Source organism: Eretmochelys imbricata, chromosome 3 (genome assembly GCF_965152235.1).
Source record: "Eretmochelys imbricata isolate rEreImb1 chromosome 3, rEreImb1.hap1, whole genome shotgun sequence".
Classification (NCBI taxonomy): domain Eukaryota; kingdom Metazoa; phylum Chordata; order Testudines; family Cheloniidae; genus Eretmochelys; species Eretmochelys imbricata.
Genome location: NC_135574.1, coordinates 196,882,722 through 196,910,623, shown reverse-complemented (window position 1 = coordinate 196,910,623; position 27,902 = coordinate 196,882,722). Strand labels below are relative to the sequence as shown.

General features: G+C 41.5%; 1 protein-coding gene across 4 annotated transcripts in view; it reads left to right on the top strand.

Moving 5' to 3' along the window:
- Positions 1-27,902, top strand: part of EHBP1 (EH domain binding protein 1) — a 320,086-nt gene that overhangs the window by 20,327 nt on the left and 271,857 nt on the right. Inside the window, exon 1 of one of the 4 annotated variants that reach the window (XM_077814054.1) lies at positions 26,983-27,018. The exons of the other annotated variants lie outside the window; for them this stretch is intronic. Within the exon in view, the coding sequence (XP_077670180.1) occupies positions 26,993-27,018 (26 nt within the window). The 5' untranslated portion in view covers positions 26,983-26,992. Of the gene's footprint in view, positions 1-26,982; positions 27,019-27,902 lie in introns of those variants that run through there. 4 annotated transcript variants of the gene reach the window in all.

Here is a 27,902-nt window from a genome sequence, read left to right as displayed (position 1 = left end):
AGAGAAGCCCGCTTCCATGGCTGTATTGGCTCCTCACCGCTAAGTTTCATAATAAAATTTATTTTTGTTAAAGTAAATTCTGGCAGGGTCAACTCAACGCCTTCATCCTTCCAAAGTAGACTGAGTTCCATGCAGGCTACTCTGTGGAGGTGTTTTAGACAAAACCTTAATAGCCAAGGTTCTATCTGCTTTCTATGGATATTAGAGAGGAAATATGGTCTAGTGGTAAAAGTCAGGAAATCTGAATTTTACTCTTAGGTTTCCACAAACTTTCCATGAGACTTTGGGCAAGTCACTTAGGGCCGTATTTTTAAAAGCTAGCCTCCCTTTTTGTACCCAGATATGCAGGCACAAATAAGTCTCTGCACAGTTCTGCACCCAGTTACTTGTTAGCAAGTTAATGTTATTTAGATGTAGGAACCAGAATGCAGCTGAGTATCGATTCACGAAAAGGAGTGGGGCATCATTATGGATAGCTTAGTGAAGACTGTTAGTGAGTGTGCAGTTGTGGTCAAAAGAGGTTAGGTTGCAAAAGGAATAGGATGGAGGATAATACAGAAAATGTGTCCTTCTGTATATCAGTGGTTCATCCTCTTCTGGAATACTATGTTCAGTATTGGTCACCTCATCTCCAAAAGGATATTGCAGAATTAGAGGGGGTTCAGAGAGTAATTAGGGGCATGGGATTGTTTACTTTAGAAAAGAGACAAAGAAGGAGGACATGATAAAAGTACATAAAATAATGAATGGTGTAGAGAAGGTACATTGTACATTTCTGTTCTCCCTGTTTCAAAACACAATGGGGGCATTCAGAAAAATGAAAAGGTGGCAAATTGAAAACTAATGAAAGGAAATACTTTATCACACGAGTAATGACACTATGGAACTCATTGCCAGAGCATATTGTTGAGGTCAAGAACTTGTGCCATGAATTTAGAACCATCTTACTATGGGCTTGTCTACGTAGAAGACGACAAGACCATACTTTGTCTTAGTAAGAACTTACCCCTATATTAGGATGTTGGCATGCTGTCTGAAGTTCCCTACAACAGACTCAACAACTTAATGGCTGCTCTGTTTGACAGTTGGTCTAGGTGATGCTTAGAGATTCTCCTGTCATTGAAGAGAGGATTTTCTCAAGAATCGTGATGAAACTCCAAAAACTGTGGAGCACAGAACACTGCAGAGTTTCTGTGGAGTAGTAATCAGAGCTTCAAAGGTTTTATATTTCGATTCTGAAGTGAATTGTTTGTGCACAAGTTTGCAATCACAATGCTGGATAATAAGAGAAGTGAGAATACAAGTGTAATTGGTGCCCTACAAATAGGCCGACTGTTCCATTTTTTGAAAAATCATGTAAACAATGGAGTCAGTTGCAAGAAATTAAGTTAGAGTGGAAATTCTATTATAAATAATGTATTGATGTGAAGCAGGGTAGGTGATGTAAAGTGAACTGGAGAAGGTAACATAGAAGGGGGGAAATGACTGCATAATCACTCATCTGCAGTTCAGGACCCAAAACAAGATTTGTACTTATGTCTTTTTTTTTTTTTTTTTTGCTGAGGTGACATTTATTTAAGAGTCACTATGCCTCTTACTAGTGTATAAACATTACATTGAGTGGAGAGGAATATGGTTTGAGACTAGTTTCTAGGCACTTGCTTCTTGGACAGGTACAAGATTTGGTTTTGGGTTTTTTCCAGTGGCACTAACAGGTCAGAAAATGGCAAATATTAGAACCACCAAACTTCCATTCAGTAGGCATGTGGGCTGTAAGCCACAGTTTACAGTTATCCCAGGATATGTTTAGTGTGTAATGTTTAGAGATCTACTCAATGTGTCTGCTTCACTTCCAAACGGTCATGGCAGTCTGAACGATGTACAGATTAGTACCAGTGAGTTGTGCTTTTTAAAGATTTCAGCAAACCTGATTTGACCTTGAATCCCAACCATTTTCTAAATCGGGATTTGAATACCATACTCCCATTTCTGACCCTAAGGGCTTGTCTACACTTGGAAATTAATCCAGAATCAGGTAGGATGTGAATTTAAAGTGCAGTAACTATTCTGGAATATCTCTCTGTGTGGACACTCTTATTCCAGAATAAGAATGCTTTTTTCTGGGTTAGCTTAATCCAATAAACTAAACCAGACAGAGGCATTCTTGTTCCAGAATATAAGCATCCACAGGGGGAGATACTGTAGAACCTCAGAGTTACGAACACTGGAGTTACAAACTGAGCAGTCAACCACACACCTCATTTGGACACGTAAGTACACAAACAGGCAGCAGTAGAGACACCCCCCCCCCCCAAAAAAAAAAGAAAAAAAAGGAAATACAGTACAATATTGTGTTAAATGTAAACTACACCAGACCCTCGCTAGAACACGGGATTTGGGATCCACGTGTGGTACTGCGTTAACGTGGGGACTGTGTTAAAATGAATTGCAATTAAAGTAATTAAATTTGGGATCAATGGTCGTGACCCCTTTATATGCGAGTACGCGCTATATAGATGCACGTTCTAGTGAGGGTCTGGTGTACTAAAAAAAATAAAGGGAAAGCAGCATTTTTCTTCCGCATAGTAAAGTTTCAAAGCTGTATTAATTCAGTGTTCAGTTCTAAACTTTTCAAAGAACAACCATACCTTTTTATTCAAAGTTACAGACATTTCAGAGTTATGAATGACTTCCACTCCTGAGGTTCTATTAAAATCCTTCTTTTCAGAAACTGAATGTTTTTTCATTGTTCTTAAGATCCAAGGGTTTGCGTCTGTGGTCACCTATGCAAATTGGTGAGGATTTTTATCAAACCTTTCCCAGGAAGTGGGGTGCAAGGGTTGGGAGGATTTTGGGGGGGAAAGACGTTTCCAAACAACGCTTTCCTAATAAAAATAAACCCAGATAAACGTTTGGTGGTGGCAGTGGAAGTCTAAGGGCAAAGGGTAAAATAGTTTGTACCTTGGGGAAGTTTTAACCTAAGCTGGTAAAAGTAAGCTTAGGAGGTTTTTCATGCAGGTCCCCACATCTGTACCCTAGAGTTCAGAGTGGGGAAGGAACCTTGATATGGTCAATTTCCAAGTGTAGACAAGCCCTATAACAAATACCGCCTTCCTTTTGAAGTGCTAAGTTTTTGTGTTTGATTGGGATGTTTCAAAATGAACAATATTAAAATTTGGGTGCTTCTATTTTAAATGTCCCTTTTTAAAATGAAAGCTTAATTCTCTGCAGTATGTGGTAAAATATGTAGAAAAGCTATATGTGCATTATCCCAGGATTCTATTTGCTCACGTATTTCTGTTGTCCTTGCTGATAATTCTGCATATAATTGTTTTCCCCCCACTGTTATGTATGTGAGGTACTGGGTTGCCAAGATTGTTTCTTCATTCCCTTGTTGGTTGGTTTATAGAGTGACACTTGATTCAGCAGGCTACCTATACAACTATATTTAAACTTTGGAAATAGTATCATTTAAAATTGTCATTTTTAATTTGTTTGTTTTATTTATGCTTCTCCGTTATACTCTCTTAGAAGCTTGAAAATAAAATGTTTTCTTGATTGTTCTTATATATGGCCTGATTCTGTACGTTACAATTGATGGGAGTTTTGCCATTGACTTTAACGATACAGGGTCCTTGAAGGATCTGATCACCCATCGTGACAAGAGCCCTCAACTTTTACTGAGTTGAGAGCTCTCAGCACTTTTTAAGATTAGGCCGTTACACGATCTGTATTTTGCTACAGGAGCAAACATGGCTCCCTTTTTTTTGTCAACCTCTCTGTTCCTGTTTCCATGGAGAGTTGCTTTTCATACCAGACACGTGCTTAGATTAGATTAAAATTAAAACCTAGGGCGAGACAAAATTATTTAATCTGTTAAACCATACACTTTAAAGGCTCTGCCTCTCTTATCCTTTTGTCTCATCTAATGGTTTGAGATTGGAATCCAGCCTGCAAGACATCAAATCCATATGGTGCCAATATCTGTCACTAATGAAGGTAACCATTAGCCTAAAGCAGGATTGGGCATTTGGCTATCTGATGAGTATGGTATTTGTTTTTAATTGTCTATTTTTAGTTATTGTGTAGTACCCAGTGCTACACTAGAGAGAGGATGGTCTTGTGATTCAAGTACTGGACTGGGACTCAGGAGATCTGGGTTTAATTCCCAACTTTGTCACAAACATCCTCTCTGGCAAGTGACTCACTGTGCCTCAGTTCTCTGTATTAAATTGGGTTAATGTTTTTCTTCCTAGTTTTTGTTAGTCTTGTGTGTTTAGATTGTAAGATCTTTGGGGCAAGGATTCTCTCTCACTCTATATTTGTACTCTACCTAGCACAGTGGGGCTGTGACCTCAGAGGGGCCTTAAGCTTTTACTGTAATATAAATAATAATTATATTTGAAAAAATGTGTATTTAAAGAACATTATTCAGATTGCAAAGTAAAACACTCAAAAAATGGGAAATGACAGATTTAGAGTTGCCTTTGCAACCTGAATTCCCGCATCTCCTGCATCTATCCTGTGCACCAAATTACTCTTATTTCTACAGGACATATGTCTATGTAATTATTGAGTTAAAGACTGTAACATAATTAGGCTTGGAAGGATTAGATTTGTATTGCTAAATGGTAGTAAAGGTCAATTTCACTGTACACACACAAACCCATTAAAAAAATACAAAATTTACAGATATTCAAGTCTTGATTTATGGATTTGTCTTTTGTATATTTTGACATTTGATGTTGACAATATGTGGTTTAATGGCTACAAAGCTTTCTTTCTGAATCTCAGCGTCTACTGTCATTAAATAATTATCTGACCTCCCTCCCAATTTTCCACAACTGTAAACATTTAAATCAATAAACATTTTTATAAATGCTTAAAAATGAACATTGATGTTATCCATCAAAAAAAAATTTTTTTTTTAAATTGAGTTCTGCCAAGCAAAATCAAATGCCTATGCAAAAGGTGGTTTGAATTAACGTTGCACTGGTAATCTTAATTCTGGCATTTCCTGATTTTGGAGTGTTTGGCATGGCAAACTAATAATCTTTTAACTTCAGGGGGTTTTTTTTGGTATGATTCCTTTGGTTTTTAAAGGAAAACAGTTCCCCCCCCCCAATCAATTATGTGTAACACTGACAACCCCTCCAGTGTTTATCATCTGTATTTTGAATCGTGAATCTTCTGTACAGCAGCACAGTCAGCTAACACTTGAGCTACAGGACTAATGACATGGACTGGCAGCAGGAGAGGGCTGTTATTCCAGAGCCAGTGGACCACTGGGTCATTGTGGGGTGGGGTGGGGAAGCCTAATCAGCTCTCTCTCCTTTTGACCTATTTGGTACCCTGAAATGGGAGGTATAGGCCCTTGGTTTGGAGTTGCTCCAACAGCTCTCAGTTCTCAGTATAATGTGTGGTGGTGATGGTGCTTTTGCTGCTGCTGCTCAGTGCATCCTCAGGATGTTCATCTTCTACTGTGTGTTGTTGTTTTTTTTGGCCTGCTGCCAACACACTGTTGCCATCTCACATTTTTTTTTCAAACATCTTACAATATTTGGCGTGTTTTCATGATGCCATAGCTCCTGGAATGATGGGAATATATGAGAATCTCGGCTTCCCTTTAAAAAAAAAAAAAGTTTCTATTCCTCATGAATGTGTAGAAAAGATTGAAAATGTGACTCAACTGGCTAAGAAACCAGAAAGGAAATAAAAAGAAACCAATGCTTACTATTTTTAAAAAAAACTCATGATTTTTGCAGCCTCACTCATGAATTTTGAATGCTTGGGGTTGGCAATACTGTATCCGTTTACTGAGGAACACATCTGAGAAAAGGGAAATGATGATTTTTAACAATTTATATCAATAAAAGCTGGACAGAATTTTGTGGGATAAAAAAAGGCATTTCTTTAGCCTTAGGGCTATGCCTCTGTCAAAGAACAAAGGTCTGCTGCAAACAATGGCGGTGTGATGTTCTGTTGAAGAAACGGTTGCACGGTCTTGTATAATAGAATATAGACCACTAAATGAAAGGGTCACTATCAGCTCCTCCTTTTAATAATACTGCATCTAGGGCCCGATCCAGCTCTCTTTGATGTTAATAGGAGTCTGTCCACTGACTTCAGCGGAAGTTGCATCAAGTTGCAAATATAAAAATCTAACAAATTCTGTGGCTGAGCAGAAGTAATTGATTTCAGCAGCAATATCCACGTACCCTTGCTGTCTCTCCTATTTTTTAAATAAAGCATATGTTCTAAGACATATTAAGATTTACATTTAATAATTTATTATCCAACCTGGCTAGTCTTAGGGGCACTAGTTACATCCTCGCTTAGTTTATTATTTACTCCCGATAGAGCTTAATCGCAGAATCTTGTTTTAGTGCAGTATTCTTCAGTTTTACTCTTATTTTCCTTTTCAGTTAATTTGTGAAATACTTTGACCTGAATTCTGGCATTTCTTGATTTTTGGAGTGTATGGCATGGCAAACTAAATACTAGCTGATGATGTAATAGTGACCTTACACAAATGCCAGTTTTTATCTGCAAAATGATAAAGGAACTGAATGTTTCAGCTGGAAAAAAAATTCTGTTTTTGACAGCTACAAGATGTTTGGGATCCAAAACCAGATTCTTTAGGTTTTATTTCAAAATAAAGTCTTTGAGGCAGGAGGCATTAGAACAGTTTTTTGTTTACTACCTCGATCTCCAGCACTGGCAAGGCATTTTGTTTGTTTGCTTTGTCTCATGGGTGTATCCAGGAGTCAGTGCTTAGTCAGTGCTTCCTGCTGGGTCTGCGCTAGGGGTGTGATTTGAAGGACATTTAATTAAATGTGTTCAACCAGTTGAGGTTTCTAAAAATTGTCCAGGTTTTTTAAATTTCGAGATGTGGATGCTTAAAGAGCAGAAGAGTTGGTGATCTAAAAATAGAAATTATAGATGCTACTTGTGAGGCTGCCTTTCTGTAATCAGAGAGGAAGTGTTAGTCTCTATTTCTGTACCCTTGATGGAAGCATTGTAACGACTTCAGCAGACAGCAGAGGAGTAGTTCTAAATTTGCGCTCTTACGATCAGGGCTTCTGACTTTGTTATGTATCAGAGCACCATAACAGCTGTAAATACTTGTCAGCAATTTTTGTCACTGCTTTTGATGACCACATCTCTATCTTCAGGCGGCTCCTGTTTAATTTCATAATGGTGAATGGTCATGGGGATGAAACTTGGGATCTCACGTGGGGAGTAGCATAACAGCGGTCAAAACACTGCCAGGGAAACTGAAGCCCTTAACTTTTTCTTATTATTTGGCGAACATACATGCACAAAATCCTTCCAGTGGGCTGATCTAATTCCATTCAAATCAGTGGAAAGAATGAATACTTGTGTGCATTGCATTTTATTAAGCAAAAAGATTGATGGTTTCAGTTTTAAAAAGTACCTACATAAAACCTACTGATCATGAAAAATGTATCATGCCAGTCAACTTTTTTTTTTCCCCGCCCCTGTTAAGTAAACTTGTAGAGGACAATGGTACAAAATATTTATAGAAGCGGTTGCTTCCCTTTTTGCATGTTGTCCCAGCAAGTTAGTGTCTGATTTGTTGCTTGGGGACTGGATTTTAGTGTTAAGATACTGAGGGGAGGGTGGGGAATCTTAAAGCTGTGTGTTAACCTGAAATCTTGAGTAGTTTGTAATGTTACAGTGTTCACTTTTTTTTTTTATACTCTTGTCTCTACAAATGATAACCTGGAAGGCATGTTTCTGTTCATTGTTGTCACAGCTATTGAGAAATAGAACATGAGGTGCATATTCTTCCCCCAGGCTAGATAGCTTGCTGTTGGCAGATGATTCATGATTGTGTCTTCTATATAATCACAGGAGTGATGGTGGAGTTAACAGTGGGAAGGCATTTCTTTGTTTAATCCTTGCTTTCAGTTATTTATTTTCTTCAAATATCTGAAGTGATTCTTTGTGTCTTTATACCACACCCATCACAGATGTATCAGAGGTCCTTGCAGTATTTACAAAGACCTGATCCTCTAGGGCAGTGGTCCCCAACCATTATGTGGGAATAGCGTATTGCTATTCCCAGAAGACTGTGGCGGGCGCCAGACACCCCGCCACTGAAATGCTGCCGAGAAACGGCAACGCTTCTCGGCGGGCGGTTCTCCGGCGGCCGCACTCGGTGGCGGCATTTCGGTGGCACGGTGTCCTGCGGGCGCGCAAAAATGCCCCGGCAGGCGCCAGGGCGCCCGCAGGCACCACACTGGAGACCACTGCTCCCCAACATAGCACAGCATGTCCCATTTTCATCTCCCCTTTTTATTAATATTAGTTTGCTCAAGCAAAACCAGTCTGATGAAAAATGCGAAACCTCTAATAGGAATTCGTTCACTGTTTGTGCAGTTAGGGCACGTCACTTGGGATAGGCATATGTTAACCTAAGCACTAGTACTGTACTGCGCTTAGTGGCCATTCAGAATCATTTTGGATGCTCAGAATCTTTTGATCTTGAGGTTTGGATGTATGTTCTTTCTAGGTAGGAATGCATTCCCTCAATTCTCTTGCTCTTCTGCCCTCTCCTTTATTTTTTTTGGGGGGGGGGGGGAAGACGGGGACGTGGGGTAAATACGGTGCCATAAATTCTGATAGTGAAAACATATGTAGGTCTAAATTATGCCACCTTTACTCACCCTTAGTAGTATCTTAGCCGGGGAGAAGTCCCATTGATTTCCTTTGGACTCCTCACTGAGTAAGGTAATGCTCAATATGAATGAGGGTGGAGAATTGTGAGAGGTTTCGTCCCTGCCTCAAGGAGTTTGACGGAATTCAAATGTGACAGACAGGATAACAGGCAGAATTGTCTATAAAGAAGTCAACCTGCATCGGGGAATTAGCCATCTATGAATGCTAAAGGCAGTCCAATCTATTTCTTTAATTAGCCGAAAATTGTTACTGAACAATGCAAGGCTCCCTTCCTCAAGGGCTGAGTGTGCTGCTCCATAGTATCCATTGCCCTGGCTGGCCTGAGGGGTGAGATGAAAGTTTAAAAACTGGGAGATTGGAGTGGGCTACAGATAGAATCTTTCGTCTGTAGTTTGCTGTACATTCAGCCCAGGGGTCCAGGCCTGCAGCTCTTCCATGAGAGGTAGAACTTCAGTATCTTTTGAGGGTGTTCTGCACACAGAGGGGCTCCTGGTGTTTAAAAGTCTAAGTCCTGGTCTACACTGCGGGGGAGGGGGGATCGATCTAAGTTACACAACTTCAGCTATGTGAATAATGTAGCTGAAGTCGACATACTTGGATCAACTTACCGTGGTGTCTTCACCATGGTGAGTTGACTGCTGCCGCTCCCCCGTCAACTCTGCCAGCACCTCTCGCGGCGGTGGAGTACAGGAGTCGACAGGAGAGTGCCCGGGGGTTGATTTATCCCGTCTACACTAGACACGATAAATCGACGCCCGCTGGATCAATCGCTGCCCGCCGATCTGGCAGGTAGTGTAGACATACCCTTAGATAATGTTTTAGACTCTGGCCTATTTCAAATGAGTTGGTGGTGTCAGTTCAGTTTTCTAGTAAACAAAGCCATCAACATCACCTCATTTGACAGCTTTGTTGGCTCAGTGTCAGAAAAGCCAAGAACTGAATGAGCATGGAAACCTTTCTTGCTCTTTTGCTCATAAAGTTTGGGCCCTCTCGGTCACCGTTTAAACATGTTGTCTCATATGGAATCTTGCATTACTGAGTCTAGTCTGTGCATCCAGGATTTAATTCTCCAGGACTTTCAAGCTGACACCGTTTCATGAGCATGAAATTCATTCAAACAATAAATAGGTCACAGATGCTTGCTTTTCTTTTCTTCTTTAAGATATCCCTGCAGCCATTCCCTAATGACATGTGACACTTGAAGATAAACATGTTAGGATAAGGAATCTACTTTGAGAAGCTTAGGTCGGATGCCTGTTAGATTTAGAGGATGAAGATTCTAGAGTTGAATAATCAAACTTTATCAAACTCTGACCAGGTCAGAGTATATTCGCTTCTCTCTTGTTATATAGAAACAGCAGAAAGGATAGTTTATTTTGGTGGTTTCCGTGCAGAGGAACAAAAGTGGCTTTTTCCTAAATATTTATAGTTGCTCTTTTTTTTTTATAAACGTTTTACTTTCCTGCATTTGAAAAAAAAAACCCTGTTGCAAAATGAAACAAAAGTCTCTGTTCTGTACCTGTGTCTGATGAAATTATAGGTGTTCTGCCAGGGGTACCCTTTCATTTTCTTTGTATGCAAATACATTATTTAATATGGGGTGTTTTAGTTTCGCTTGCTGAAGTTAAATTACAGGGAACAAACTTGAGTCAGTTTTACACTGGATATTCTTTTACTTTTCCCCTTTTTCATTTTTTATGATAGCACTGCTTAGCATTTGTATTATCACTTTTCATTTTTAATGTACTTGATAACATTACCGATCCTCACGGCATAGGTAGGGAAGTATTATCTTCAATTCACACTGAGGTAAACTGAAGATGGAGAAGTTAAGACCCAATTTAAGTCAAAGGGAGTTGAGGGGACAACATCTCACTCATTCCAAGCCCTAAATAACTTGCTGAAGGCCTCATAATGAGTCAATGCTTGAATTACAACTCAAGAGTTCCCACCTCCTAAGATCAAGGGCAATAATTGATGCCTCTCATGAGTTCATGTTTGATTTGTTTTGTGTTGCAGTGAATATGAAGGTCTGTGAATAGAGAGTGAGAGAACATGGGCTCACCAAGTGTGATGGTAAGGCTAAAGTCAAGTAAAAGTCCACTTGATGGCATCTAGGTGATACAGTGAGTTAGTGAACTAGCCTTTCACCTTGTGAAACCTGGTTTCAAATCCTGGAATAGGTCTAAAGTGAAAGTACATTTGGTTTTTTAGTAGTCTCCATTTCGTTCACTTTGTAATCAGCCATCTCTAGTAAAGAGAGAACTAGGATTGGAATAGCGAGGTTGCTGCAGGTCAGGACTGAATTACATTGTCAGATTTTGTGAGCAAGTTTGTGCAACGCAGGCCTGCAGTGTGGCTAGTCTCTGCAAGTGCTCTTCATGTTATGGGCACTAAATTTACTTAGAAAATTAAGCTCATTTAAAAATTTTGATTGGTTACTGATAAAATGTAGGAAAGGCTTCTATGTGCATATGCAAAGCATAGGACAGCTGGTCATATTCTTAAAATCTAATCATGCTAGGTTTCAGATCTATTTACTAGTCTGTGTACTATGTCTCCTGACAACTTTATTGCAACCATGACATTTAGAAAAATAATTTTTGAAGGCTAAGTTCAATTTCTATACCTTATAATATAAAATCCCATCTACAAGAATATAACATAAGACTTTGCTTGATAGTACTGTCAAGTTTGTTTTGCTCAAGATCTTATGCTGCAATAGTGCTGTAAAAAAATATGAACAGCTGAGAGACTGTCCTTATTGCCTGTCCTGAATAATGGATGGATTCAGATCTTGTTTAATTCAACTCATTCTGCAAACTTAATTTTTATTACTATTTTTTTTAACTAAATCATCAGCAGTACATGCTACACATTCCACACCAAGCCCACTGGTAAACTAAGTACAGATATAAAATAATTAGTGCCTCACTTTGTTCCTTTTTTAAACCAAAAAAGGTCAAGCCAAACCTCCTTCTAATAAAAAAGCAAAACATGACCTTGATGCAGAAACTCTGAGAGAGGCCGTGTTCTAATATCAACTCTACCTAGATGTAGATATATAGACACAGAATTTAAAATTCGGTTTGCTACAAAATCCTGGTCTCTTCTTGGGTCTGCTAGAAATGGTTTAGAGGCTTCTAAGGAGAAGAAAAGGGAGAGCTTTTATTCAGAATTTAGAATCATTATCTGAGGTGGGTAAAAAGTATACTAAATCCACACTTGTGTTTGTCCAACCAAATCACACCTTTTGTATCAAGGCATATTTCTTCCTCCTGGTGGGAACTGTAGCATGAAGGAACTCTCCTTCAGGCTGTTTGCACTGGAAGGAGTGGGAGAGAATTTTCTGCTCTCCTTTCTCCCCCAGCCCCACAGCTGTCATGGCTATTGGAGTGGTGTCTCTCTCCCTAATGTGGGGTGTTCTCAGCAGCTCTCCTGATACTGGTCAGTCTTACGGGTTGTACGGGGTAGAGGGCAGCATATGCTATGCCTCCCAGTCAAAGGGGCCATTGGTTTGGTTAAAAAAAAAAGTATAGAAAAATCTATAGAAATAGATATCATGCCATGTGGTCCAAAACTAGGAAGGTTGCTCATGAACATCAACTGAAAAATGCGGATACAGACTAACACGGATGCTACTCTGAAACCTATCAACTGAAGAGTTGCAATGGCAGGTGCTGAATAGTCCCATCCATTCTTGCCATGGTGTCTTTGATATAATCTTTGAGTGTGTGTGATGGTGGTGGTGGTGTGGTAAGAGGGATCATTAGGCAGGGTGGTAAAAAGCCTCTCTTCATCCAACCCAAACACTCAGATGTGCCAATGTAAACCAATATATTTCTTTTTCATGTTTCTGTAAAGTTACAAAATGCTGAACGTTTTATTTCTCAGACGTTTTACAGATCTTTCTCACTTCCCATCATGAAGAGACCAGCATGACTTAGAAGTGTACAGTCAGCTTGAAATCTAGTCATTTTCAAAAAATAAGTTAAAATATCTTCAGCTGGAGGGAGGGAGGCAGGCAGAGCACACGTGGGCGGCAGGTATAATAGGCCAGGCGTTGCTGCTGCCACCGGACCCCTGGGTGTCGGGTTGGTGGGGGGGGGGGGGCAGTATTTGCTTTATTATGCCCCAGGCAGGTTCCGGAGCAGCCGAGGAGGCAGTATACGTTGTTCAGCTTCCTGGGTTCATCAGTCATCTCCCTGGAGTCCAGAGAGGTTACTGATGAACCCAGGAAGCTGAGTAACAAAAACCGCCTCCTCAGCTGCCCCAGAACCTGCATGGGGCATATCGAAAGCTTCTTCTGGATGCTTTCCCCAGGGTGGCTTGAGGTCTAGGGAGGGGAGACATGGCTGCAGCCGGGCAGGTGGCGGGGCGGGGCCCTCGGGTCTCCGGCCAGCCTGGGGTTCTTCTGTCTGAGGGTGACACTGCTTGGGCCTCCAGCCAGCCTGGGACTCATCTGGCTGGAGGGGCAGGGAGCATTCGGGACTCCTCTGGGTAGGGGGGAGGGGAGGGCTCTTGGCTCCAGCTGTGGGGGAGGGGCAGAGGGTCTTGAGGCTCTGGCTGCGGGGGAAGAGGGGTGTGGGCGGAAGGGGCGGAGCTGGTGGCTATCCTCTCCAAAGGGGGATCCACCTACTGCCCATGGGCACATAACTGATCTATGCAACCTGGTGATTTTTTTGCTCTTCTCTATCGGCTGCCACGCACACTTGTTTGCATTTTGTCCAAATGTGGACGCAAGCATTTTGGGGAAGGCACTGTCCCCTATTACATTTTTGTTTAGTTTCCTGTTCAAACAACACCAATGCCTTTGGGTGTTATAATGGTATGGATGATGATAAGGTATTGCTCCTGCTGCCATTGTCCTCCCCGCAGTGAGAATGTTGCTGTTGACTTCAATGGGAGCATAATCAGACCTTAACTGTACAGGAGAAATGAGCTAGACACTAAGATCTATCAAATGTACAAAGTGTGTGGGGGAGAACCTGAAAGAGATAATATTTCAGTTAGAGTAAACTTTGGTGTTACCTACAACGACAGGAAGACAAAAACAATTTCAGACAGATGTGTGATTTTTTTTTTTTTAATTTTTTTTAAATTGACTCTCTCTCTTTAACCTTGCTATGCATGTGCTGTAACACTGAGCCAACAAGGGTTAAACGACCAGCAGGTTGTGGCCCAAAATCAGGCTTTAAGGAAAAGTAGAAAAGTATTGAAATGGTAAACAGGGCCATTCCTTGTAGATGGTTATCAAAGCCATATTAAGTAGATTAAATTTATTTAATATTTATGCCTGTGTTGTTAGAGACTCAAAGGATATATACTAATTGTATTTGTCTGTGTTTACCTATGTCTTATAAGAAACTTAACCATGTATTCTAATTAGCTTGCAATGCTAAACTTCAGTTCCTGTCAGTAAAGTTTCATTTATATGTTCTGTTGATTCAGAGATCAAAAGGGATATTAACATTTGGATGAAACTTGAGGTGTAATAATATAATTGTCTTTATTTCTCTTTGAAGTTTGTAGTAAACTACCTGTGAAACTGTTTGAATGGTTAATTGCCTTATGCTAATCAATGCAACTAGTAATCAATGTATGCCTAGGAAATCGAGATTTACTTCAAAGCAACAATGTATATTACCTATTCTTCCTTGGGAGGAGGTCCTGCTGTGACAAGAGGCTTCTCAGCCTGCTTGGGACTACATATATTAAAAAATAGTCTCAGGCCTGATCCTTCCTGCTTAAACTTTGTCAGGGTAAGTTCAAGCTACAAGACTGAGATCTCCAGGTATGTCCTGGATTATCCCTGCAATTTCTCATGGAAGAATTTGAACAAACTCTGCACATGGACTGCCTGTTGGACTGTACCTATTGAACTGATTCTGGAAGGACTTTTACAAATCAGGAGCTCATCATCTCTGCTATGAATCTGACCTGAGAACTTTATTCATATCTGTATGTATAATGGTTTTTTAATCACAATAACTCTTTTCTTTTTTAATAAATATTAGTTTAGTTAATAAGAATTGGCTGTAAGTGTGTATTTGGGTAAGATCCCAAATATTCATTGACCAGATGGGTAATGTGTCCAATCTCTTGGGGTTAGTAGAATTTCATATATGTTGAATAAGATTTTAAGTAATCCTCATTATATTAGATTTGGCTGTCGGGGTGGAAGCCAAAGGCTGGATTGCTTGGGACCAAACCCTAAGACCCAAGGTTTGAGGGCAGACTGAAATCTTAGGGTTTGAACTGTTGTACTGTAGGCCAAGTGTGTTACTTAAGCAATGATTTGGTTGTGGAGAAGGGAAGAGGATGCCAGCCACACCTCCATCTGGCTGTGTCTACTTTAGACTTTTTTTTTCTTAAAATTTCCACTGTTGCTACCCCTGGTATATAGTGGAGATTGTGGAAGCACTAGTGTTGATAGGCAGTTATTGTTTTAGACAGAGTGTTATCTAAGCCTGCCCATAGTGAGGTCAAGACAACATGGTCGTTAAAATACTGGCAAATGTCAGCACCTTGTCTATACCAAAGCTTCCACAAGTAGGGAATTCTAAAGGGAAAATAAAGCCTAGTATAGACAAGGCCTCATTAACTTGGGAGTTTTGTTATCCCACACAGGTCTTGTCTATACTAGACTTTATTTTCTCCTTGAAATTTCTGATGTTTCTACCATCAGAGTAGCTCTACTAAGGGAATGTTCATGTTAGCAAAGCCACCAGCAGATGGCACCGTTTTAAGCAGTGTGTTTAGACCATGTTAAAATATTGATGGCTGGTCTACCCTAGTGTTCCCAGCGTTGCTATTGCCAATGAAACTTCACTGGTGGTAGTGACAAGGGGATATTCAGAAGGAAAAATCTAATGTAAGACACACCAGTGGCAGTGTCGTGTGGGTGTAGGTGATACACAACTGTGAGTGATACAGCACCTTGATGGGCGAAAGACTTCAGCCTTACTAAACTGAGAGAGCTTTCCTCCCTTAAAAAATGATCATTAAGATGAGGAAAAAATAATGTTCAGCCCAAACTAACGGTCTTGCAGAACTTAGAACATTTTTTTAAGAGACCATTAAAAGCACTTGACAAAATTCCAGGACTTATGGGGAGAGGAGGTAGTAGGGGAGGGATTCTTAATGAAAACCTAGCACATCATACTGCTGTGTACAGTACAGAAGCAAACAAAAGGCCAAAAAAAAAAAAAAATCTTATCACAGAAGTACTTTGACTTTACTCAAGTAATTTATTTTTATTCTTCAATAGGTACATCTGCTTGCTATTGTGCTAACACTGCCGCTTCTCTTGTTAATTATACTCTTTTATCCTTGCTTCACAAGAGTAATCTAGCAGGCTGTAATAATTAATACAACTCAAATCAAACACAGTAAGAAAAAAATAAACCCCCTTCACAGAAAACCCAACCTCCATCCCCACCCAAGTCCCCAAACCACTACCCTTCATGACATTAAGTGCCAAAATAAATATAAATTATTTCTTCTTGGTACAAAGAAAATATTGTATTACTGAACAGAAAACTTGTTAAAGATTTGTTGTGTATGATGAAATAAAGAGCCTCCTCGTTACAAGCAAGTATTAGTTATATTTTTCTCCGCTTTGTGTAAAAATCTTAAACTCAGTCAGAGATACTTGCTCACATGCTTAACTTTAAGCTTACAAATAGTCCCATTGATTTCACTATGACTGTTTGTGAATTTAAAGTTAAGAACATGCACATATCTTTCCAGTATAGGTTCCTAAATGTTAAACTCTTGTCAGCGGTTATCAAACTGGAAGTAGGAAAATTACGTATGTTTCACAATTAACATCAGCGGTTTGTGCTGACACAGGTTTACAACACTAGCTCTATCAGTGGGGATAAAACCTTTTATGCAAATCTTTCACAACTGATATTTAAAGAGTTCTGTACTCAAAGCATCATGCCAGATATTTCCTGGAATGATCAAATCAATCCACAGAAGACCTTGCATCCTGCACAACCTAGATTTCAATCATTGAAAATTGCTATCTAAAACATGATGATCAGACAACATAGTTTGTCCAGACTGTAGAGTACTTTTGCTACTTTGTTAAACAATGTTGGATGTGGAGGGCTCTGGTTCCGGTATAATCATGTGGGTGGGTGTAAGATATATAATGTATAATGGATATTATAAAATCATATATAAAATCAGGTTTCAGAGTAGCAGCTGTGTTAGTCTGTATTCGCAAAAGAAAAGGAGTACTTGTGGCACCTTAGAGACTAACAGATTTATTCAGTGGAAAAAACTGAATGCATCCGATGAAGTGAGAGCTGTAGCTCACGAAAGCTTATGCTCATATAAATGTGTTAGTTTCTAAGGTGCCACAAGTCCTCCTTTTCTAATATAAAATCAGTTGCTTTAAGGAGAGAAGGAAAAAGCTATGTCACATCTTTTATTCAACAGGAGAAGCAGGGCTATAAATGTAAATATTAATCTGTGTTTTTAAATAAGAGAACTTAGGGCAGTCTCAAAGCTTTGTTCTTGGCCACTGACTTTGAAATTGTAAAATCCTTCTTCAGAAAAGCTTTAGTGCCAAAAAGAAAAGGAGGACTTGTGGTACCTTAGAGACTAACAAACTTATTTAAGCATAAGCTTCAGTGCCAAGTATCTTTCACTTCTGGTTTGCAAAAGTTTGGGGCACAGAATGTGAAAACACAAACCTGCTGCACAGCCTACAGCTTCTTAATGAAAACTGTGTGAGCGCTGAACACTTACAAATGGTTTGTCCTGGGCTTTGCAAAATATAATACATGGTGCCCAGCTGGCTGCCTTCCCACTTATGAGTCTGGTCCCCTGGCTCTCACCCCTGTTTATGCCTGATGTCTCCTCGTTCTCTGTCTCTTGCAGCTTCTGCTCCCCACTCCAAATCTAGTTATCTGCCTTTATCTGTGAGGTTCTGAGGCTCTGGGTGGAGTGAAAAAAGAGGAAAGAACATCTAATTAATTTGGTTAGATTTAGGTATGCTCCAGCTTTAGCCTTTCTCTGAGGTTCATGGTTTTAAAACCCAAAGATCTGAGCAGCTATTTGGCATGGGGTCATGGCAGTGCAACTAAAATTCAATGCTTCCTCATCCCCAAAGACAAGCAAAGCTGTAGCTTACCTCAGACCGTTGAGTGTGAAGGAATGTGGGGAAGCAAGGGCAAAGACACATAACTGGGGCAACAGGACTTCAAATCTGCATGACCAGCATCTTCTCTTATTTGAACAGAACTAACTAATGCAGAGTTGTCTGTGACCTACCACAACTACAGAGTTGTCTCTCCATGCCCTGCCAGTTTGGTCTGACAGACTCAGTATTAATTAGTGCCAATTATGGAAGGTTTTTGTGTATGATGCTGACACGTGTCTGTGAGGAACTGGACTGAGGCCACCCCAACACTTTTCACGTAGGCCACCTAATGGTCATAAGATGGTAATTATGTTTAGTAGCTTCTGATCTAAGCTGAATTTGAACCAGAGTTGACGATTTGTCTCCTGTTACCTAAGGAAAGCTGTCCCCACCGAGCCTTCTTCCTGTATTAGGTTGTTTAAGTGTTGTACTTTGATTGGAACATATTGACTCTGTTGTTAAATAGCTGTTTATTTAGTTCTTTTCATAACAAGTGGCTTTTAGATGACTGAGCCGCACAACATGAAACATGGGAAATTTAATATTTTTATAATTGATAGTATTTTTTTAATTGTTCAGCTCGCACTGCAATATATTTTATACAGATAGTTGAATCGTTTCTCTTAGTTTACAAAGAGCAATGGTTCTGTAATCTTGCAGCTAATGCTTTGGAAGGGTTTTGTTTGCTTTTTAGCATTGGCTAATGGACAACTAGTTTTATGGTTTGAGGGGGAGATGGCATCTAAATTAGAAAACATTTCTCTATAAAAAGCAATTTGAATCAATAGTTATTGTTTCCTAGCACTCAAACCTCTGTGTTACACGGAATCTGTATTCGTTGATTAAATATTAATTATGCTTTCTTTTTAGGCTCATCAGAGATGTATTGACAGAAAAAAGCACATGTACAGGTTGTAGGAGAGGGGGGCATTATAGGCTGTGTACGTGAAACAGTTCCTGTGTGGAGAGCTAGTTTTAAAATCGGGGGGGTGTCATGGCCCATAGCATGCAAGTTCCACTTGATTTTTTTAATCAAACCCACAGTAAATTAACAAGGGTTTTTTTTTGTGAGGGGTGTGTTTAGAGGGAAATGGCTCCTCTAGGAGCTCCTCTACCCCTACCTTCTTTTCTTTACATTTCCTATCTAACTCCAGTTATGGTGACCCTCCAGTGTTCTTGCTCAGTAGGTCAGGATGGGCTTCCCCTTTAAGGATTAAAAGCCTTGGAAACAAAGTCCACTCATTAGTTACAAAACTGGTACAGCTCGGGCAATAGAGTAGCAGAGCAAGTGTTTCGCATTCTGCCCCCCTAGTGTTGTTCCACCCTCTATGTACTGAATGTGTAGTCCAGTTTCTACATTAGTTCCTGGGAGCCTCTGCTGAGACTCTATACAAGAGTAACAATTGGGGCTAGTTTTGGTGATTTTTTTTTTTTGAGATGTAGACACTGGGGCTGTCAAGTGATTTAAAAAAAATGAATCACGATGAATTGCGAGATTAAAAAAATTAATTGAGATTCATCACAGTTTTAATTGCACTGTTAAACAGTGCGATTAAACTCCTTTTAACTCCTGTTAAACTTTTTACTGAGGTGGGTGGGATCCCTTCAGATGAGCGAGCCCTTGAAGTTATATAAATTGGGAAGCCAATATTTGCTATGTAAATAATAAGAGAAGTGTATCAATTTCAGACTTCTTTGCTAATATGCAACATATCACAATTCATAATTTAAAATGTTTGATATGAAATTATGTATTTCCCATTGTGAATTAAATTAATACACTGCCACGATTATAAGATGAATATAGGAAAACTGTGTTTCAAATGTGTTATGTCCTCTCAGGGATTAGAAAAATCTCTAGTTTGGAAGATAGTTCACAATTAATTTCAGTACCTCATCAGAAATGTCTTATGTCTCTAAAGCAATTAAGTGTGAATCAAGTATTATAAGGGGAAAACAGGTAAATTATCCTTCTACTTTAAAATCTGTTAATCCAGCAAAGATATGGTATTAAATACACTGACAGAACAACATAAAATATAAAGGACCTGTTTGGTCATTTAATCCATTTCTTTGCAAGGGCAGTTGTCTTACAAAAGAGGAAGTTCCTGGAGGCATGGCATATTAAGAACAGAAGAACTGAATTATGAACTATAACTACAATATAATTCCATTGGACTCAGTACGGTGCATTGCCTCACATGGGCATGCTCTGAGCAAACCCAGACTGTAGACAAATAGGTTTAGCTTTGATTAGGTGCCACTGGCATCCATGCTTTCACTTTTTACTCAGTCTTCTATTCTTGGATTGTTTTAACCGTATTTGCTTTTTCTTTGACCATTTGATATGGCAGTAATATTACGTAAACATAAAGGGCGTCACAGCTGCTATGATAACCGTTACTTTGAACTTCCTGACTTCTGTATATGTAAAAATGTTAGCATAACTACAATAAGCTATGAAAACTAATAAAGCTTCTATCTTTGATCTATGGTGCGGGGGAGGGATTTGGGAATTGGGGTCAGTCCCTGGAGTGAGGGGCTGGCTGGGGGCATTCAGACTCAGTGTGGGGCACTCCCCTGAGTGAGGGGCTGGCTGGGAGCAATGGGGCACGGGACAGGGGTCAGTTCCTGGAATGAGGGGCCGGCTTGGGGCAATGGAATACGGCGCACGGGGGGAGGTGTCAATCCCTGGAGTGAGGGTCTGGCTGGGGCATAGTGGGGTCAGGATCCCTACCTCTGCACCAGAGCCGGGATGGGAGCTACTTCCACTTCCTCGTCTTTCCTCTCCTCTTCCCACCCTCTGGTGGCGGATTGGGTCACTATGCCAGACCAGACACTTGTCAGGTCCCTCTGCAGCCAATTCCTCCCTCCCCGCCCAGAGGTATGCGATTAATACCATTTTTTAAAAATGAACATATTAATTTTGTTTTCAGTTAATCGCAGGTGTTAACTGCAATTAATTGACAGCCCTAATAGACACCCATCCAGGTAGGAATTGGACGGAGGCCACCAGCTTTTTATTTACATATAGGCCACCAAACAAGTAGTTTAAAAAAATCAAATATAAAGGTAACTACTCACCTGGCCACATTCAAATCAGTATCATGGAAGATAAGCTGCCTGTGTGCTATTGCCAGTCCCTGACCATTCAGGGTCTGAACAAACTTCATAGCATTTGCTAATTTGAAACTTGAGGCTTGTCTACATTTGAAAGTTGGTCTGGGTTAACTTATGTTTTTTTAGGATACATTGCCTTGCGTCCATACACAGCATTTGTTTTGAATCCTGTGATGCCTTGTCCTGAACTTTGGAATTGAGTTTACTGACATTTGGGATGAGTTTTGCTACAACAAGGTAGGTGTGGACACAGCCCCATTTCAAATCAACTGTTCTGACTCTGCAAGGCCTCCCACTGCTGTCACGTATTGCTTTGCTGTCCACGTGAGTCGGAGTATCTATTTATCTCTGTGCCCTTTCTCGCTCCTGGGTCATCTTGACTGGATGTCTCCTCCCTGTTTAATGCTGGCATGCAACCACATGTGGCATTTTGTGATTCCAGCTCATGGTAAGTTCACACAGCGGGAGTCATATCCTAGTTATAGCAGCCAAGCTTTGTGCTTCTAGGTAGTCTAGTGCTGAGGTCATGGACTTCCTTGCCCTCTGAGGAGTGGAGAGAGAGGAGACAGTCCATCTCATCTTAACAACAGTCACTGGAATGCTAAGATACATAAGAGCATATAGAAACAAATGAATCCGAGCGCTCGCTTCTGGATCCTATCCAGTGGTGGAACAAGGGAAGGGAGTTCTGGCAGGGTTGTAAAAATATGGGGACAAAAACATGTCCTCTGGGAGAGTTCACATGCTCTGTGCCCACTACAAGGATCTGGACCGTATTTTTCAAAAGAGGCCACCACTGAGCATCAGCATGTTGTGCATCTCGCCAAGGACACCTCTGCAGATGCTGACACAGGACAAGCAGGAAGAATCATAGAAATATCTGGGTTGGAAGGGACCTCAGGAGGTCATCTAGTCCAACCCCCTGCTCAAAGCAGGACCAATCTCCAACTAAATCATCCCAGCCAGGGCTTTGTCAAGCCTGACCTTAAAAACCTCTAAGGAAGGAGATTCCACCACCTCCCGTGGTAATGCATTCCAGTGCTTCACCGCCCTCCTAGAGAAAAAGTTTTTCCTAATATCCAACTTAAACCTCCCCCACTGCAACTTGAGACCATTACTCCTCGTTCTGACATCTGGTACCACTGAGAACAGTCTAGATCCATCCTCTTTGGAACCCCCTTTCAGGTAGTTGAAAGCAGCTATCAAATCCTCCTCATTCTTCTCTTCTGCAGACTAAATAACCCCAGTGCCCTCAGCCTCTCCTCATAAGTCATGTGCTCCAGCCCCCCAATCATTTTTGTCACCCTTAACTGGACTCTTCCCAATTTTTCCATATCTTTCTTGTAGTGTGGGGCCCAAAACTGGACACAATACTCCAGATGAGGCCTCACCAATGCCGAATAGAGGGGAACGATCACGTCCCTCGATCTGCTGGCAATGCTCCTATTTATACATCCCAAAATGCCATTGGCCTTCTTGGCAACTAGGGCACACTGTTGACTCATATCCAGCTTCTCGTCCACTGTAACCCCCAGGTCCTTTTCTGCAGAACTGCTGCCTAGTCGGTCGGTCCCTAGTCTGTAGCAGTGCATGGGATTCTTCCATCCTAAGTGCAGGACTCTGCACTTGTTCTTGTTGAACCTCATCAGATTTCTTTTGGCCCAATCCTCTAATTTATCTAGGTCTCTCTGTATCCTATTCCTACTTTCCAGCTTATCTACCACTCCTCCCAGTTTAGTGTTATCTGCAAACTTGCTGAGGGTGCAATCCACGCCATCCTCCAGATCGTTAATGAAGATATTGAACAAAACCGGCCCCAGGACTGACCCTTGGGGCACTGTGCTTGACACCGGCTGCCAACTAGACCTGGAGCCATTGATCACTACCTGTTGAGCCCGACAATCTAGCCAACTTTCTATCCATCTTATAGTCCATTCATCCAGCCCATACTTCTTTAGCTTGCTGGCAAGAATACTGTGGGGGACCGTATCAAAAACTTTCGTAAAGTCAAGGAATAACATGTCCATTGCTTTCCCCTCATCCACGGAGCCAATTATCTTGTCACAGAAGGCAATTAGGTTAGTCAGGCATGATTTGCCCTTGGTGAATCCATGCTGATGGTACCTGATCACTTTCCTCTCCTAAGTGCTTCAGAATTGATTCCTTGAGGACCTGCTCCATGATTTTTCCAGGGACTGAGGTGAGGCTGATTGGCCTGTAGTTCCCTGGATCCTTCTCCTTCCCTTTTTTAAAGATGGGCACTATATTAGCCTTTTTCCAGTCATCTGGGACCTCCCCCAGTCACCCTGAGTTTTCAAAGATAATGGCCAATGGCTCTGCAATCACATCCGCCAACTTCTTTAGCACCCTCGGATGCAGCACATCTGGCCCCAAGGACTTGAGCTTGTCCAGCTTTTCTAAATAGTCCTGAACCAGTTCTTTCTTCACAGAGGGCTGGTCACCTCCTCCCATACTGTGCTGCCCAGTCCAGTAGTCTGGGAGCGGACCTTGTTCATGAAGACAGAGGCAAAAAAAAGCATTGAGTACGTTAACTTTTTCCACATCCTCTGTCACTAGGTTGCCTCCCTCGTTCAGTAAGGGGCCCACGCTTTCCTTGACCACCACCTTGTTGCTAACATACCTGAAGAAACCCTTTTTGTTACTCTTAACATCCCTTGCTAGATGCAACTCCAAGTGTGATTTGGCCGTCCTGATTTTGCTCCTGAGCAATATTTTTATACTCCTCCCTGGTCATTTGTTCAATCTTCCACTTCTTGTAAGCTTCTTTTTTGTGTTTAAGATCAGCAAGGATTTCACTGTTAAGCCAAGCTGGTCTCCTGCCATATTTACTGTTCTTTCTACACATCGGGGTGGTTTGTCCCTGCAGCCTCAATAAGGATTCTTTAAAATAGAGCCAGCTCTCCTGCACTCCTTTCCCATTAATGTTATTCTCCCAGGGGATCCTGCCCATCAGTTCCCTGAGGGAGTCAAAGTCTGCTTTTCTGAAGTCCAGGGTCCATATTCTGCTGCTTTCCTTTCTTCCTTGTGTCAGGATCCTGAACTCGACCATCTCACGGTCACTGCCTCCCAGGTTCCCATCCACTTTTGCTTCCCCTGCTAATTCTTCCCTGTTTGTGAACAGCAGGTCAAGAAGAGCTCTGCCCCTAGTTGGTTCCTCAAGCACTTGCACCAGGAAATTGTCCTCTACACTTTCCAAAAACTTCCTGAATTGTCTGTGCACTGCTGTATTGCTCTCCCAGCAGATATCAGGGTGATTGAAGTCTCCCATGAGAACCAGGGCCTGCGATCTAGTAACTTCTGTTAGTTGCCAGAAGAAAGCCTCATCTACCTCACCCCCCTGGTCTGGTGGTCTATAAGAGATTGCTGTGGACTGCCAGGGTCTCTTCAACCCGCAAAATGACAAGGCAGGACAGTGTCAGAGACCCCCAAATCCCAGATGGAGACCCAGCTCTGACAGTACTGGGGAAGGGACCTCTTCCAGTAAGTATTATGTGTTATATTACAATATAGTTGTACAGGGGGATTTAAACAACTCTGTTCCCAGATACTGTCAGGGTGCTTCCATGTTGGACTGATGTGAGTTAGGGGCCTCTCACCATCTCTCTGCCTTTTGGGGACACACCTCAGGGTAACATCTGCAGCGTAAGGACAGCCCAAAGAGGTACACATGTAATTGCCCCTTTCTACCTCTCCAGCCTCACCAACTCAGTCCTTGTACAGAGCTCCTGTATCAAGCGGTGTTGACAGTGACTGAACACTTGGCAAATTTCCAGGGAAAGAGAGAGAAAAAGAGGGAGGACATGGTTGATGGCTTCGTGGCACACAGGAGAGGGATAAGAAGACAGAAGAATGAAAGGAAGGTTTCCTTCTGCATGATGCAGAGGAGAGAGAGAGAGGAGGACAGGGAACAGTCTGAGAGGCTGTCAAGGGAGCACATTGACAAAGAAAAGGACTTCTGTAGATGATGCAGAAGCAGACAGGCCTTCTGGAGACATAATGGCACTGTGTTCAAGGACAGTATCTCAACTTAGCAGTGTCCTGAAGCCTTTTGAGTGTGCTGTGTACTGGGAGCAACTCCAAGGAACAGGCCCTTCCCTCACCAGTGCACACCACAAGACAAGAAGAACAGTGGATACTACGAGAGACCTCCTTTAATTCCCCAACTGCAAGTGACAGGCCCTTCTATCTCCATTCCATACCTAAAGACCCAGAGGACATTTTTGATGTTCTCTTCCCCAACGTACACAAGTTTGTGACCTTATCAGTGCAAATCTGTTCACTCTGCACTTTATTGGTTTGTAATTTTGCACTTCTTTTAACTTTGCACTGTCTTATGTTCAGTAAATTTTTTCTTATTTACAACTTGATGTATTATTTATTAAAATGTTCATCAAATTGTTGCTCAAAGCATAAAGACATCCTTATACCAAGCATTAAACACATCAAGAAATCAGTTGAAAAACTTCATAAAAGCATAATGAAATCCTAACACGAACGCATATGTGTTTTTCCAACAATACTCTGAGTGCCTACTTTGAGGCTAAAGCATCCCTGATCCTGTGTCTCTAACCAATTGCAGAATTTAGGAGAGGCTGCCTCTCTAGGTATTCATAACATGTGTTAAATCTGTCCATCTTCTCCTGACACCCATGGGTGAAACACACTCTCCCTTGCTGCTATAGAGGTTGTGTATAACACCCTAAGCAGCTAATGAGGCAGACATTGCTCAATAACCTCCAGCCTTGTCATGAGGCATCTCCACCTGCCCTTCAGTCTTCCAAATGCAAATTCTATTGTCCTAGTTACTCAGAGGATAGTTAAACAAGTCCTTTCTCCTAGCCAAGTATCCAGTAAAAGACTTCATAAGACAGGGAAGCAAAGGGTAAGCTGGTGTCCCAGAATGACAAAAGGAACTACAACACCATTAATAATGTCCATAGTGGGAGCAAAAGTTCCGTTTTTCATGGCAGAAAACAGGCCAGTGTTTCTAAAGATGCTGGCATCATGGGCCTGTTCTGACCACCCCACTCTGATAATGGTGACCCATCCAGGGTGGTCATCCAGGCCTCACAGCAACCTGGAGAAAAATACCCCTTTTCATTGATGAATTCTGTGTCTTGGTGTCGGGGGCAAAGAATAGGCACATGGGTCCCATCAATGGCCCTAGTACAATTTGGGGACGGCAATTGTGAAAATCCGTCAACAATGTCCAGTGCATTGACAGGCTTTATGACCCGGGGAACAGCACTTTCCTGTAGTAGCACACCCCTGTATGACAATCATCCTGACAGATGATCTGCAAACACCAAACTGATTAGCTATTGACTGTAACAGTTGGGAGTGGTGAGTTTTCAGGTAGCAATAGCCATGGACTTCTCCACCCTGAGGGGAGTTCTCATGTAGGTGTTCCACCACTACAGCTTGGGGTGAGCTCTGCACAGATCTGTAGGGCAGTGGTACCCTGAATTTGTCAACCTGAAATTCTGCTACCACGGCTGATCATCCTAGGTCAGCAGTGGTATCCTGTCCCATCAGTCTGTGCTAGCTGGCTGAGTCCAGAAGCGGTGGCTTACCCAGTGAAACTGCTTCAGGAAAAGTTCACGCAGAAGTAACTGTTCCATTTCCGTCTCTTCTTGTGCCTGTATTGCTATAGCATCCCCACGGCTATCTCTCAAGTCGTCCAAAGCCATCTGGCTGCATGACGGCCAAAACATGCGCAGGAGCCTGTTTCTATTAATGACTCAGCATTGCAGTGTTTAGCAGTGTTTCCTCCATGCTGCCTGACTGCACTTGGAAAATGGTGCTGGGTCACAAAAGCTATATGAATGTTGGGAGGAAAGGGGAGGAATCATGGAATTTTTTCATTTGACTCCCAACTCCCAGAATTCCAGTGGCTTCTAGTTGGTATCCCACAACGTGCAGTGAGAAAAATCCCAGAATGCATGCGGCATAGTGGAAGAACATTGTACCATGGGTTGCCTGCCCAGGATGCTGTGGAGAAAATGCATCGCTATGTGAGTACAACGAATCAAAACTGAAGTAGCTTAAGTCAGCGTAATTAAACGGTATAGATTCCCTGTGCTCAGAGCAGTTGTTCCTGATTAGTTAACACAGAAAAACATAATTTGACATAACTTTAAAGTGTAGACAAGCTCTTAAAACACCCAGTGAGATTCAGTATTGTTCTTGGAGGTGGAGAGGTCATCTGCATTTCTGTCAAGAGCCTGAGACTCTTCCTCTTGTTCTCCTTCCCCTTCCTACACAAACTCTTTTTCTTCTACTTTATGGACTCACCTGCATAACTCCATGTGACTGTAAACATCATGCCACTAGCGGAGTTCCTGCTGCAGTGATGATGGTGACCATAGCTCTGAAAAACAGGAATGTTGTTCAGGTTTTCCTGACTGATTGCAGTATTTCTGTCAGGTTTACAAAAGCAGTGTTTTGCCCAGGATTTTGTGAATCATGAGGCCTCCCAGAAAGCATCCCCCTACACATGATTCTTCAAGATGCCATCCCTCTTTCCTTTCCATGACAGGTGTCCTGGTTTTTCCTTTGAAAATCTGTTTACCATAAACACAAGGGGGAGATTTCGAATTGGAAATGGGCGCTGAACTCCCATTTGTGCCTTTAACAATCTCCCCCATGCCACTGGGCAAAGTTTAGAATATTCGTACAAAAGAAAATGCATTATTTTCAGAGAGAGAGAGAGAGAGAGAGAGAGAAGAACGTGTGTGTGTGTGTAACGTTTGTTGGAAGTAGATAACTGATTAGCTCCAGAGATCTACTTTGTTACTAGATGGTGAAAATATTTAAGTGGCAGTATTGCCTGGATAAGGTGTTTCTTCTTTCTCTTTTTATTTAATATACTTGGTTTTCAGACCTGTTTTCCCCCCCA